The 13,152-nt window shown below is 38.2% G+C and overlaps 1 protein-coding gene across 1 annotated transcript; it reads left to right on the top strand.

The window, feature by feature from the left end:
• The first annotated feature begins 2,261 nt into the window (after positions 1–2,261).
• Positions 2,262–12,456, top strand: LOC752075 (hyalin). The gene is made up of 10 exons (XM_030977655.1): positions 2,262–2,312; positions 3,961–3,965; positions 5,520–5,869; positions 7,256–7,486; positions 7,865–8,140; positions 8,562–8,651; positions 8,806–9,057; positions 9,681–9,944; positions 11,495–11,588; positions 12,149–12,456. Exons 1-10 carry the CDS (start codon positions 2,262–2,264, stop codon positions 12,219–12,221), a joined length of 1,686 nt encoding a protein of 561 aa, XP_030833515.1. The 3' UTR covers positions 12,222–12,456.
• Positions 12,457–13,152: the final 696 nt, after the last annotated feature.

Genomic DNA, 13,152 nt, shown 5'->3' with positions numbered 1-13,152 from the left:
CAAATCTCCCGATAACAGTTTTTCCCTTATTCGTCGTTACTGTCACTTAGCGCCATTTCCTTGTCTTTCCCCCTTTCTCACCCGACTTTTCTCTTCCCCTTCCCACCCCCCCACCCACTCAGTGTTATCTAGGGTATGCGTATGTATGTTCCCTCTCTTAGTTTGAAAGCACCCCTTATCTTCGGTGTGTAGAGTCAGTACGGGCCGGATTTGTGTGTATTACGGGCCGGACTTTGTTGCGTGAAAAGTAACCCTTCATCGGAAATTTTGGGAACACAAAATCGGTCCCTCCGACCCCGGAGTGAGGTGGGGGGGGGGGGGGGGGGGGGGGAGGGGGGGAATCTTCTTCTTTTTTTCTTTCTCTCTCTCTCTCTCTTCTTTCTTTTCTCATCTCTTTTCTTTTCTCTTCTCCTTTCTTTTCTCTTCTTTTTTTCTTCTCTTCTCCTTTCTTTTTTTTCCTCTTTTTTTTTGCGCCGCCAATAGGGGGGGCCGCGGCCGTTTCGGCCCCCCCTGGATCCGCCACTGCTTTCTAACCACCAGTGTTGTCCAGGGACAAGGGCAATACGGTAAGTATATATATAGATTTCTTACAATCTGAGACACCATCACCACAATCGTCATCAACATCATCATCACCACCACAATCAAAACATCATCACTATTATGATCATCATCACCACCACCATCAAAACATCATCACTATTATGATCATCATCACCACCACCATCAAAACATCATCACTATTATGATCATCATCACCACCACAATCAAAACATCATCACTATTATGATCATCATCACCACCACCATCAAAACATCATCACTATTATGATCATCATCACCACCACCACAATCAAAACATCATCACTATTATGATCATCACCACCACCACAATCAAAACATCATCACTATTATGATCATCATCACCACCACCACAATCAAAAACTCATCACTATTATGATCATCATCACCACCACCATCAAAACATCATCACTATTATGATCATCATCACCACCACCATCAAAACATCATCACTATTATGATCATCATCACCACCACCACGATCATCACCACCACCACAATCAAAACATCATCACTATTATGATCATCATCACCACCACCATCAAAACATCATCACTATTATGATCATCATCACCACCACAATCAAAACATCATCACTATTATGATCATCATCACCACCACCACAATCAAAACATCATCACTATTATGATCATCATCACCACCACAATCAAAACATCATCACTATTATGATCATCATCACCACCACAATCAAAACATCATCACTATTATGATCATCATCACCACCACAATCAAAACATCATCACTATTATGATCATCATCACCACCACAATCAAAACATCATCACTATTATGATCATCATCACCACCACAATCAAAACATCATCACTATTATGATCATCATCACCACCACAATCAAAACATCATCACTATTATGGTCATCATCACCACCACAATCAAAACATCATCACTATTATGATCATCATCACCACCACAATCAAAACATCATCACTATTATGATCATCATCACCACCACAATCAAAACATCATCACTATTATGATCATCATGATCACCACAATCAAAACATCATCACTATCATCATCATCATCACCACCACAATCAAAACATCATCACTATCATCATCATCATCACCACCACAATCAAAACATCATCACTATTATGATCATCATCACCACCACAATCAAAACATCATCACTATTATGATCATCATCACCACCACAATCAAAACATCACTATTATGATCATCATCATCACCACCACAATCAAAACATCATCACTATTATGATCATCATCACCACCACCACCATCACCATCAGCATTCTTTGAATAATCATATCACAAATTCTGTATTCAGCACAAGTATTACAAATAAAACATATCTGCAAATGCAATCCACTTTAGTTAATTTATTGAAAACCAGCAAAAAATAAGAGAAATATGTGAGAATCTAGTAAAACCAGACGATCAAAAACAAACTGAAATTGAGCCAATAATTTTAGAGTACTTCAGTAAGAATAAAAGAAGAGTGTTTATAACGGCAAAGATAAACGCATCGCATTATTTGATGTTTATATCATTTAAGAATGTATTTTCTGATAATATATGTAAAACAAATCTGTTCCCTCTATTCAGAATGTCTCACCAACCCATGTTCATCTGGGGAGATATGTTACGACCGATCTGGTTCGACCGAATCGACCCATGTCTGCGAGTGCCAAAGTGGCCAAGGATATAACTGCGACCAATCTTCTTGTAAGTTGAACATACATACATTCGATGCCATTTGGATTCGATTCATTTGAGGCTCCTTCCCTTCTCCGTTCATTTTCATATCCACCGTGACGGTCATGAATAAACTTTAAAACGACTAAATAAGTAGAGACGCTGGTTTTTGCTTTCTGAATCAGGAATAGAATAGTACTACGCCTATTTTTAAGAATTAAACTTGGTATAACATCAGAATATCATCGGCAGTCTTTATAAGAATGTTAGAATTCGGAAATGTAAACCCATATGCTTCAGTGTCACTTCACATCTATCAAATTGTCTTTTAGCCTTGTTTTGATTACCTCCTACATGACCATGATGACGAAGAGTTACCTACAATCCACTTTGTTTGCAAAACATAATCATAGTAAGCAACTTTATTTCAATTATTATGGGCGTCATCGTGAGATGAGTCATCTTGCATCAATTTTAGTTTGAGTTTATAGTACATCCTATCACCTAATCAGGAGCAGCTGAGCGTCTTTCAAAGAGGGGGGGGGGGGGACCAATAAAAAGGGATTCCCTCAAAGTCAAACCTTAAAGCGAAAATATAACATTTGTCGACATTGGTAAATTCCCCTATAGCATTGTGATTAAATTATCAGGAATGATTTTGATATTTTCTCTCTTTACATGGTCCAAGATTCTGCTTAAGCATCATACTTTGCAGTTGGGTGTGATGGTCTGAATAATCATTTACGAGCGTGCGAAGCGAGCGAGCAAAAATTTCAAAATTTGTGAGGTCGCAGTGCAAAAATTACATTTTATGTAGAGAAAAAACATCAATCCTGAAAGGGTTTTACTTGAAAAGACCTTTAATAACGACATAATCATTAAAACTATAACGTGGAGCGAGCGCAACGAGCGAGCTATGGCGAGAATTAAAGAAAAAGTTGCTCTTAGTCACTTTAAATTAGGAGCAAATTATATGGTGAAAATGAAAAGAGGCACTTATCAATAGGGAAATGACACTTATTTCAAAAGATACGGAGTACGTGTCAAATTAAAAAATATCGGAAATGGGGCATTTTTTCGCACCTGAAATGGCACAGTACCCCCACTTTTTCAAGTATTCCTAAAAGTGACCCTTTTTTAAACTTTGACAAGTGTCCCTATTAATTTGTATAAGTGCCCCTTCCTTTTTCACCTCTAATAGGTGCCACTTTTATTTTGAAACGTGTCCCTTTTCCCTCGACAAATGTGTCGAGTATAATGTGTCAAAGTGTCCAATATCCATTCTCATATAAAGTGCCCCTATTTAGGTACGAGAAGTGCCTCTTTTCACTTTTGATGAGTGTCCCATTCACCGCTGAGAAGTGCCCTATTTAAATCTGAGAGGTGCCCCTTTTACTTTGTGTCCCTTCTCCTTTTAATAACTACCCCTTTTCCATTGACAAGTTCATATTCAACCAAAAAGAGCCCCTTCCCTTCTCATAAGTGCCCATGTTCATCTCTGGTAAATGACCCTTTCGGGTACGAGAAGTTACTGCTTTTAACTTCAGATAAGTGCCCCCTTCAACTCCGATGATTTGCCCTTATTCAAATCTGATGGGTGCCCCATTTTTTTCAACTAATGCACATTTCCATTTGTTATAATTGCCACTTTTTCATTCTCATATGTGCCCTTTTTCAGGTGCGGTAAGTGCCCCTTTTCACCTCTGATAATTTCCCTTTAACAAAGATACGTGCCCCTTTACCTTGCTAATTAGGGACCTATCCCCTTGTCACCTCTAAAAAAATCCCTTATCAAGAAAAGTTTCCCCTCGCTCGCTCGCATTTATAGATGATATCATTATGTTACTTATCAAAGGTCTTTTCACTTTTCCGTTATGAGAATGTGGTAATAACCCCAACAGGATTAGGTTTTTTCCTTTTCATAAGATGTTATTTTTCGCACTGCGACCTCACACATCTAATAATATTTCCTCGCTCGCTTCAATCGCTCGCAAATGAATTTTCCGACCATTACACCCAACTACAAAGTATGATGCTTAAACACTATTTTGTATGATGTATACAGAGAAAAAAATATCGAAATCATCCCCGTTAATGTAATCCCAATGTAGGGTTATATACCAATGTCAAAAGAATTGTAAAATTTCGCTTTCAGATTTCCCATTGTATGTGTGCTTCCCCTCCCCCTCACTTTGAAAGTCGCTCCGCCACCCCTGCCTATCAAATTTTAATAGGGGCGTGTATAAGAGGTGAACAGGGGCATATATGAGAAAAGGGGAGTGCTCTTATTAAAAAGGAAAAGGGGACAAATACCAAAATGAAAAAGGGCACCTATTTGAAAGAAAAACAGGCACGTGTCAAAATAAAAGGGGCGCTTATTAGAAGTCGTAAGTGGAACTCATAATAATCTGTTTCGGGCACCTATTTGAAAGAAAAAGTGGCACTTACCTGAAGTAAAAGTATCATGCACTTTTCCTATGTGAAAAGGTGCACTTTGGGGGAACTTGAAAAAGTGTGTATAGGGGGGGGGGGGGGTAGAGGGCGCAGTACACTGGGGAGTGTACTATGCCATCTACCCCACCCCCGGGAACACCGCCTCTGCATTTGCAGATCTTTGTAGATCTTAAAGTGACTCGGTAACATTGTTGAAGGTTAATGAAAAAAAATGCGTTATTTTTGTATTCCTTCTACTGTATAAACCCTCTAACATCCAACAAATCCTGAAAAAGTTCTCAAACCACAAAGATATTTATGTTTTTATTAAGGTGTCACTGTGAGACACCCTCTCAACAGTAAATTACCCCTCTCATTTTTGAATTTTCTCGAGTGTTTTTTCATGAAAATAAGACAGGGTTTAAACATCTTTCAACACTTTAATGTCTGGAATAGTATATAGAGCCAATTCATTGCTTTGTGACGATTAAATTCACCCAAAATGTCATTAAATATTGTGATTGCATATTTATATAATAGAGATTTAAAGAATCGATCAGATTCGTTTTTCCAATTGTTATCTTTAATAATGGTTTGTTTTCACTCAAGCGTTCAGAATATCTTTAATTTAACTGTACATCTAGCATTGAAGTCACTACCTTAGCGCCATGTTCTCTCATCTGAACGAAGTTACCAAGTCTCTTTAAAGAGTACTTATCTCGAAATACCAACAAATTATGGCTTAATTATTTCATTAACACCAATTGCAGCTGACGCAACAACAATAACTTGCTATGGCCCCAGTTGCCGCAGCGGAAAATTCAAATCGCCGTCATATCCTAACCCCTACGTTGCTCGAGACAGGATCTTGTACCTACTATTCATCCCTGGCGCCACTCGGATCATGTTCACATTCAACGACCCATTCGAAGTTGAAGAATTCAAGGACGAACTGACGGTAGGTCCAGGACTGGTAGTAGACTTCAATCTGGACTTACGTGAAGAAATTATTCCAGAGCGCCAAGTCCATTTCTTCTCAGGGAACATCGTCCCTAAGAATTTTAGTCTTGATGATACGGACTCGGCCTGGTTGTATTTCACGACAGATAAGAGTGTGGAGAATGCTGGTTTTCAAGTGATCTGGACAAGCGCAGGTAAGCACTTCCTGATTGGTAAAATGATTTTCTCTATTGTGAGTAAAGTTTTTGTGTCCCACAGCTATTGCACAATATTGATAAAAAGGTCATCGTCAAAGATAATTTAACACAGAATTAAAAAAATGCTGTATGATTTGTTGACGACGATGTCTTCCTTGATACGGACCCTTGAGTAATCCATCATTAAAGGTAATACAAAGTTTTGGGAAATTTTGAAAATTGGGTGGATAGTGAATCTTTACAATTTTGATATATTTGGATGCCCCTGTGGATGTACTATAAGCACTAAAAAAATTACCCCCTAAAACACTTCTGTTTTCGAGAAAAATTTAATATAAAAATTTACTGGTGCTCCCGGTAAATTTTGATAAATTTCAAATAGCGCCTACGGCCGTACAATGGTAGCTGCGACCATGAAAATCTCAGAATATGTAGTTGTGATATATAATTTTCAAACAGGAAAAGCTAATCGGTCGATTTTAGTCAAGAAACATTGTTTCATAGCTAAATTGATATCATGACCTTCAGAGGGAGCTATACAACATAAAGAGTTTATTATTTATAATTTCATAACTTTAGACTCGATTTCAATCGGGACAACGATCAATAAATATTTTAGGAACGCATATGCTTCCAATATGTTAATTTGAACTAAATTCATGACCCCATACCAAAACTTTGTAATACCTTTAACATTCCTCCTGGATGTACGCACCCTACTCTTCAGTAGGGACTTTTAGATTTGCACGTCAACAGCTTTGGCTGCAACGTGTGACAACATTTTAAGGCACTGCGCATGCGTTACGTCGTCTCAGTCGGCGATCGAGAATGCGTCAACCTTGATTTTCCTAAATCTAGTACATACATACATATTGATATTTATATGGCGCCTTTACATGCTCAAGGTACTAGTATGCCGCGTGCGCATAAAATATACAGTTCCTCAGGTAGACAAAGGAACATCCCTTCCCTGCTATTATGTACAAATGTGTAGAACAGGTGCCACATGCATATTCACCTGTCCTACACATTTTCACCGTACATTCTACTTCATTTCCCTTCTCTTCTCTAGGATCAAAGCCAGTAGCAGGGGAGGAACGATATAATGTTTTCAGTGAATGGCATTTAAGAAAAAAGTGAAAAAGAGGGTTAATAATGAGAAGCAGTCTTGTAAATTCACATTTAACCAACGGTGTATAAGAACAGTTCCCCTCCAACCCCGCCCCAAATGATGCTGATGCACTCATTGTCTGAACCCGTGCCACGCCACTGTTCATTTTCATGGGCACTTTTTTTAAAAGATCAAGGTAACGTAATTGTGACGTAGAGTTTCTTGCACCTCAATTTGAAATGACTGTAATTCAACCTTCACAATTTATCCAGACCTGTCACCACCAGTAATCGTCTGCCCACAAGACATTACTGTGGGAGCATCGGCGGGTTTGCAAAACGCTTCTGTGACGTGGGTCGAACCGAAGGCTTCGGGACCGGTGTTCGTACAAAGCAAATACGATTCCGGGCACCTATTCGACATTGGACGCCACGCTGTGATCTACACGGCTACTGATGAAGCCGGCAACGAAGGTCAATGCTTCTTCTATGTCACTGTCGAGGGTAAGTCATTTTGTAAATTTTGTGTAACAGTAATGTCGCTTCAATTCTAAAAGGTTTTGATCTCACACATAGATATTAAGAAGCAGGTACAGGGTACCACTGTCAATTAGGTTCATTATTTCCTAGCTGTGTGGCACTCACAGAATTCTTTTCCTAAGAATTTCGATTAAATATTGTTTAGAGTGCAGTGACTAGAATAATGTTATTCCCATTTTACCATTTTCTGATTCGTATGGCGGAAAAATTTATGTAAAAGAGGTGAAGAAGAAAAAAAAGAAGACAGCAGAGAGAGAGAGAGAGAGAGAGGAAAGAAATGACCCTGATTTTAACTTAGAATTTTTAGTACCCTATTTTTTTCATTCAAAACATAACCTTCAGATTCAGATTCAGACACCAACCTGGCACCTGTTATATCAGGTTGTCCGACGAGTAGAATACCGTCAATGTATAACACCAGTCTGCTGGCAACAGAGTCCCTTCCTGTCTTCTTCGATCCGCCCAACGCCACAAACCCGGCCAACACTAGCGACATAGAGGGGATGTCGTCGCAAACCCCAGGAGACTTGTTCGACCACGGTTTACACCTCGTGGTTTACATGTTCTGGAATAGTGATGGATTCGAAGCCGATTGCGTTATTCCCATCCAAGTTCAAGGTAAACAAAAAATTCCCGTCCCGAACAGAGCGATAATTTAAATCCATTTGGTTTAAACCAATCTGAACGCATTTTATAATATCCTTACAACAAAATAATCAGTAAACCGGACGTTAACCGTAATCACTTCTAATAGTAGCGGAACAACCCATGCCCCTCTGCCACCAACATCAATCAGTACACCATTCCAGCTGAAAGATCTCAAATACCCTCTTTTATGTTTTTACGAAGTGGTATCCTCATCAGAGGCGAGAAACTGGCCTAAGAAGGCTCCAGATCCCCTAGTTTTGGCGTGTCTTCGGCAGGCTTCCTCGGGAAATTTTGATTTTGCACCCCCGGCCCCCCTTGATCAATTCTGTATTTGCTGTAAATAGAGACCACTGGGACTTAGGATTAATATCACTTTCCGATTTTCTTACAGAGGTTGACTTTTGTGCATCAGGTCCCTGTGACCCAATACGAGAAATTTGTCACCAAACTCCAACAAATTTCTACTGCTTTGTAATTGAAGGTAAGTTAATTATAATTGACCTCGTTATCTAATCCGAAATACGATTGTAATGTAATTACTTTGGGTTTTTTGTTGAAAAGATTGTTATTTAATTTTCCAATATACACGTACATCTACGTTATGCTAATTTAATTGCCCGATTCACCCTTTGCAGCTGACTTCACCAAACCAGAGATTTTTGAATGTCCGGATGACATCCACGTCTTCGTTGCACCGTGGGAGCTCTTTGTGTCAGTGAACTGGACTGCACCGACAGCTACCGATGACTCCGGAAGAGTCATCCTAGAATCGTCTGAGACTTCTGGTGCTCTCTTCTCAACTCGCGGGATACCAGTCCCTGTCACCTATGAAGCTAAAGACATGAACAATAAGTCGGCCAGTTGTTCTTTCACCGTAACTGTCACGGGTAAAATCAGAACCGACATTAAATCAGGGGAAATGTCATTTAGGTTAGAACGACAAGTTTCAATGAGCCCGTTTTTAGTATTGTCTGCGCATTGGTATGTAAAATAGAGTTTTGTAAAACATTGTAAAACCCATCGAGACGAATACTGGAAACGTTCTCATGAAAGTTATATTTACTATTCATATTGATCAACGGTACATTCTATGATTTACAGGTGGATGTATTGTTCTCAATTAAGATAGCAAATAATAGTTATTCACGAAGTTCCTCCATTACTTTGGCAGTGAATATGTTCTAAAATGCTCAAATGGGGACATTTACATGTTTAAAGGTCTTTGGATAACTGGAGTCATTTGTACCGTGTGCTAACTACGATCTGGTCTATTCTAAATATCACATATCATGTTAGTGAAACACTGCCAAATCTGTCTGGTTGGAAACGCAAAGGCAAGAATATTAACCATAGCTACAGTGTTGCGAAACCAATCTACTGCTATTGTATTTTTTTAAAGTATCCATGGCAATTTTTCCATCTTGCTAAAATCATGCATACTGATTTGAATAGTTTTTTTTTTTATATTATCGCCCGGATTCTGCCATTTCTATTTCATTGTTTAATTCAGCTGACATCACCGGACCCACTCTATCTTGCCCCTCGGACATCATGCTACCACTAAATGGGTCAAGTGCTCGAACCGTCACGTGGTCGGAGGTAACTGCGCATGATCCATCGGGTCCTGTGACAATCATCCAAAACTATCATCCAAATGCGAGTTTCCCATCTGAGTCAACAACGGCTGTTGTTTACGTTGCATCCGACAGATACGGAAATATCAACTTTTGTTCGTTTATTGTCACCATCGCCGATAGGTCTTCCCCTCAACCTCGTAAGTAAGAAATGATATGTAAAAATGCAATTAATATGAATTTTGCAAGATACAGCTTGATATGCGATGTTACCAAAACAAAATTATACCCGCTTTAAAAAAAAAAATGAAAAGACTGCTATGTTCATCATGAAAAAAGCAAGTGGTACCAAGTTTTGTAGGTATTAAGTTCTTGGATGCAAATTTGTTAACCTCTCTTAAGTTCGGCTTCGTATAATATTAGTTGTTTAATAATTATGTCACATAACGACAACCTAATGAAGCGGCATGATTGATTTATTGACTTTTATTCGTCAAGCTTCCACCATACAAAATACAAGAATAAGAGATCAAAAGTAATTCAGCTTGAACAGAATAACCGGCACGAAAGCTCGAGAGCTTATCTCCAGGATTGCCCATAGCAACTTCTATCATTAATCTCCGTCTACTCTTGTTCTCAGTTCTCTCGCCAAGAAAAACCACAACAGTCTCAAAACTTGGCAGAAATTCAACAGTATAAGGAAATCAACAAACATCCTAAGCAAAAGTGAAATTAAGTGTCGTTGAAAGTTTTTTATCGATAGGAAAAATCATATCTATGAAAAACACAAAGCAAAGCTGGTCTGGGCTGGGGGTCTTGTGACCTAACTCTAGAACGGTGAAACTTAAAAAAAGGCCCCGCATCCATGTGCCTCCCTGATTTTACACATCTAAACAACCCATTAACTGCAATCTTCTAAACCCGAATCGTCATGTGTCTTGTTTTTAAGGAATTAAAACTCTTTTCCCAAACCAATAAGCTATCTGAGGCCGCCAATCGAATTATGAAACGAAAGAAACACGTGCTTTAAACCTTCTCAAAAATGGCATTTTCATCTTCATCTTCATCGTGTGACACGACAACATAACTTAAAGCCCCGTGACGCCTCGGTGTGTAGATGTTAACAAATTATTAGGATTTTGAAAGGGTTGCTTTAAAAATATCCAGAGAAACTCTCGTGGTAATCTCAAGGGGTAACTTATTACAATCACTCATGGTTTTTGGAAGAAAGGAGTTTAAGATGTTTTGCAGTTCTTGGTTCGATTACGCTGTAAGCATCAGCTATGTAATGCCGACTTTAATTATTTCTGCCCAACTCTTGCGTTCGAAATCAGAATACACAAAAGAACAAATGACGAAGTTCGGTTTTGATAAGGACAAGTTCTGCTCATTTTGCCAAGAGTGTACAGGTATGTGAGTGTGCATGTGTACGTGTGAGGATGAATGAATGACAAGATTGTAGAGGGCGGTGTTTGGGGATAGTAAGGGAGGTGGTTATAATTTGTTTTTCTGATCGTAATTTATGAATTGTACAAGTAAATTAAGTTTATCTAATTTTGTTGTTATGATGAAAAAGAATTGTATTTTGGAGAATTATTTGTATTGTTTTGATATTGATGGAAACAAAATAAGGAAAAATTGTGGGTTTGTGTGCCAGTGTGCGTAGGTGATTATTTTCATTTAAGGCTTACTGAATTTTTAGAGTTGACTTATTGTGCGCTCCAATCCAAATAACATTGTTTTCATTTAGTTTCCTCAGGCTTCCCGATGGAGGGGACGATAACCATTATCGTTGTCATCGGCATCATTATCCTAGTCGCCATGATGATCATGTTTCTACTTAAGTAAGTTTCCCATTTGCTTCTAGATCATGTAGATAGACATTAGTTTTTCATTCTAATATTGGTGATGTTTGATTCATAAAAAAATAATAGTACTTGTAATATGATTAGAGTGTACTCGATTGAATAACATAAAAAAGCTACACAATCAATTTTACGAGCAGGTTAATGTTTCGGAACTGAAAAATTCTTTGTAAAGACATATAATTTGAGTACTTAAGGCATTATTATATTACAGGGCCTTGTTTAAGAGTGCGTGTACTGCTCTAAACTCCACCCTCTCCCTTGCAAATCCATTTTATAAATCCACTTTCTCTATATCTCTCTCCCACCAACCCTCACACACACAGGGGAGCACACCCATACACCCACCCACACAAACACACGCGCGCGCGCTTTCCCTTTTATTTATGTTCCCATTCTAATTCAGGCGCTTGCAAAGTGTTCTATTTCCTTTTTCCCTCTCTTGCACACATACACCAATTTTGAATCTAATTTTATAGATTGACAAGTAAATAAAATAAAGAACCATAAAGTTGTTATTTTCTGCTCTCCCCATATAGAACCAGGAAAGATCGAACGAAGGAATATCAGAGCAAGGAAGACCAAAGCAAGGACGATCAAATCGAGGAATGATCAAGATATCCTCCCCCTCTCCATCCCGGGCTATCACGCTTTCAAGCAAGCGCTCACTGTGATGGCCCTTCTTTTGCAGATTTCTCGTTGATGAATAGTTCTTGCTAGTATGTTATCAGATTCATTTTGTTTTAATGTCAACAGTTATTATTATTATTATTATATTGTGTACATATCCAAATAGTTTGAAATGTTTTGTGTATATTGTATCGCTGAAATGGAAATAAATTCAGTTAATTTCAATTCGATCCCCACTAAAAATACATCAAGTAAAGTCTTTAACTAAAAAAACGTATGAATGAGCTTACTTATTAAATTGATTTTTATATATATATTTTTTTACTAGATTTATTAATATCTATATTATTTGTCTCATTTTTTTTTGAACGTACATATTTATGTCCATTAATGTGACAGTTACATTTTATTTTGATACATTTACATTGATACACTTATCAAATACATTACATGACATAAAAAAAAGTTTTTGTTTTTTAAGTAAAAAAGAAAAAGAAAATTAAGTAACGCGCTTAAAGGGGCACGTTCCCGCCAGTGTAGTTATCGGAACATGCCATCTGCGTAATAGCCGTATTCTGTTGGTGTCAATAGGCACCTACAACGCCGTCCGCCAGCACATACGTATTTTGAGCGCCCTCTGGAATACGGGGAACATGCCCCTTTAATGCATAATCAATTATGAAGTCAATAAACATGATTTAGCAGGGCTGCAGCGTAAGCACAAAGCTCGATGTGCTTACAGCCAACAATTTAACTATAATATAAATAGAAAAGGAAGAGAGTGGCTTGATATTTAGAAAAAAGGATAAAGGAAAGAACGCTTATATCTAAATACAATGATATCACCTGTCGGTATAGCAATAAAGTTAATGATTGATGCCAGACGTTGGATGATAAAAATAGAAAGAAATTA

The sequence above is a fragment of the Strongylocentrotus purpuratus genome, unplaced genomic scaffold, assembly GCF_000002235.5.
Source record: "Strongylocentrotus purpuratus isolate Spur 01 unplaced genomic scaffold, Spur_5.0 spur5_contig_810, whole genome shotgun sequence".
Lineage (NCBI taxonomy): Eukaryota > Metazoa > Echinodermata > Echinoidea > Camarodonta > Strongylocentrotidae > Strongylocentrotus > Strongylocentrotus purpuratus.
Note: the sequence above shows the minus strand (reverse complement) of the source record. Positions and strands in the feature narration are given on the sequence as shown.

Bases quoted from the DNA above. Each gene is read 5' to 3' on its own strand.
- LOC752075 (XM_030977655.1), top strand. From the start codon at position 2,262: ATGTCTGCGAGTGCCAAAGTGGCCAAGGATATAACTGCGACCAATCTT. The intron at 5,870-7,255 runs GTAAGCACTTCC...CAATTTATCCAG, and splicing joins AGTGATCTGGACAAGCGCAG to ACCTGTCACCACCAGTAATC. The intron at 9,058-9,680 runs GTAAAATCAGAA...TGTTTAATTCAG, and splicing joins TTTCACCGTAACTGTCACGG to CTGACATCACCGGACCCACT.